The sequence below is a fragment of the Neovison vison genome, chromosome 7 (genome assembly GCF_020171115.1).
Source record: "Neovison vison isolate M4711 chromosome 7, ASM_NN_V1, whole genome shotgun sequence".
Lineage (NCBI taxonomy): Eukaryota > Metazoa > Chordata > Mammalia > Carnivora > Mustelidae > Neogale > Neogale vison.
In genome coordinates, this window is record NC_058097.1 from 151,795,797 (window position 1) to 151,797,167 (window position 1,371).

At 48.1% G+C, this 1,371-nt stretch overlaps 1 protein-coding gene across 1 annotated transcript; it reads right to left on the reverse strand.

The window, feature by feature from the left end:
- On the reverse strand, positions 1 to 954 carry LOC122914098 (olfactory receptor 52M1-like). The gene has a single exon (XM_044260732.1). The coding sequence runs from the start codon at positions 952 to 954 to the stop codon at positions 1 to 3; it is 954 nt and encodes a 317-aa protein (XP_044116667.1).
- Between the last annotated feature and the right edge of the window lie 417 nt (positions 955 to 1,371).

Sequence of the window (1,371 nt, forward strand, 5' to 3'; positions counted from 1 at the left end):
TCACTTGGGTTGAGTGCCTGCCTTGAGAATGTGGAGAAGTCTCTCTCGAATCTGTTTGGTGCGGACAGCATAGACAACTGGGTTGAGGATGGGTGGGATGAGAAGGTAAAAGTTGGCTAAAAGGATATGGATATGGGGAGGCACATGATGGCCAAAGCGGTGAGTGAGAGAAGAAACAGCAATAGGGATATAGAACACAAGAATGGCACAAATGTGAGAACTACATGTCCCTAGGGTTTTAAGTCTAGCCTCAGGGGTGGCCAACCGCATTACAGCCCTGAAAATCATCACATAGGAGGCAGTGATGGCTAATGAATCCAGGATCAATACCAGGAAGCCAATTCCCATTCCATATAAGTTGTTGACTGTTGTGTCACCACATGCCAAGGTAACTATGGCCATGTGCTCACAATAGGAATGGGCAACAATTTGGGTCCTGTAAAGAGGCAGCCTCAGGCGAATCATCAGAGGCAGGGGTCCAATGTAGAGTATTCCACGAAGGAGGGCAACCAGGCCCAAACGGCTCACTGCTGCATGAGTGAGCACGGAGGTGTGGCGTAATGGGTCACAGATGGCCACATAGCGGTCAAAAGCCATGGCAAGGAAGATTCCTGACTCAACAGTGGCAAAACAATGGATGAAGAACATCTGGGTCAAGCAGGCATCCAGGTCAATGCTGTGGGCCCCAAACCAGAAGATGGCTAGCAGTTTGGGCATGGTAGAGGTTGACAGGACCAAGTCAATGACAGCCAACATACACAGGAAGAAGTACATGGGTTGGTGCAGGCTGCGTTCCACCTTTATCACTGCCAAGATGGTCACATTCCCCACTAGAGCCACTAGATACATAGAGCTGAAGGGGATGGAGAGCCAGATGTGCAGGGATTGCAGCCCTGGAATGCCAGTAAGCCAGAAAGAACTAGGCACCAAGCAGGCATTATTAGACATGAACATGTTTCAGGCAGTGGAGTATCCAGGAGTCAGGAGCACTTGATTTTTACTCTTATGAGAGATACAATTTCTGGAAACTGTAGCTAGATTCTTACTTTCATCCCGTGCATTTGGTGGAGCCTATAATAAAGAATTCTGAATGTTTCCTTGGTATGTTACAGATTTTATTAAAGAAACTACATGGGGTGCCTGAGTGGCTCAGTAGGTTAAACATCTGCCTTTGGCTCAGGTCATGATCCCTGGACTGAGCCTAAGGTAGATGTTTAACCACCCAGGCACCCCAAGAGCACAGAGTTTACTTCGGGTCCTGTCCTGCTTAGGGTTGCCATCTTGCTGTTTCCCATCAGATTCTCAGCAACATTAAGTCTCAGATTCCCCATCCTCACCAGGGTGACTTTCTTCACACAGCCAAGTTTGTGC

Excerpts from the sequence above, each read along its gene's own strand:
- LOC122914098 (XM_044260732.1), bottom strand. The coding sequence starts at position 954 with ATGTTCATGTCTAATAATGCCTGCTTGGTGCCTAGTTCTTTCTGGCTT.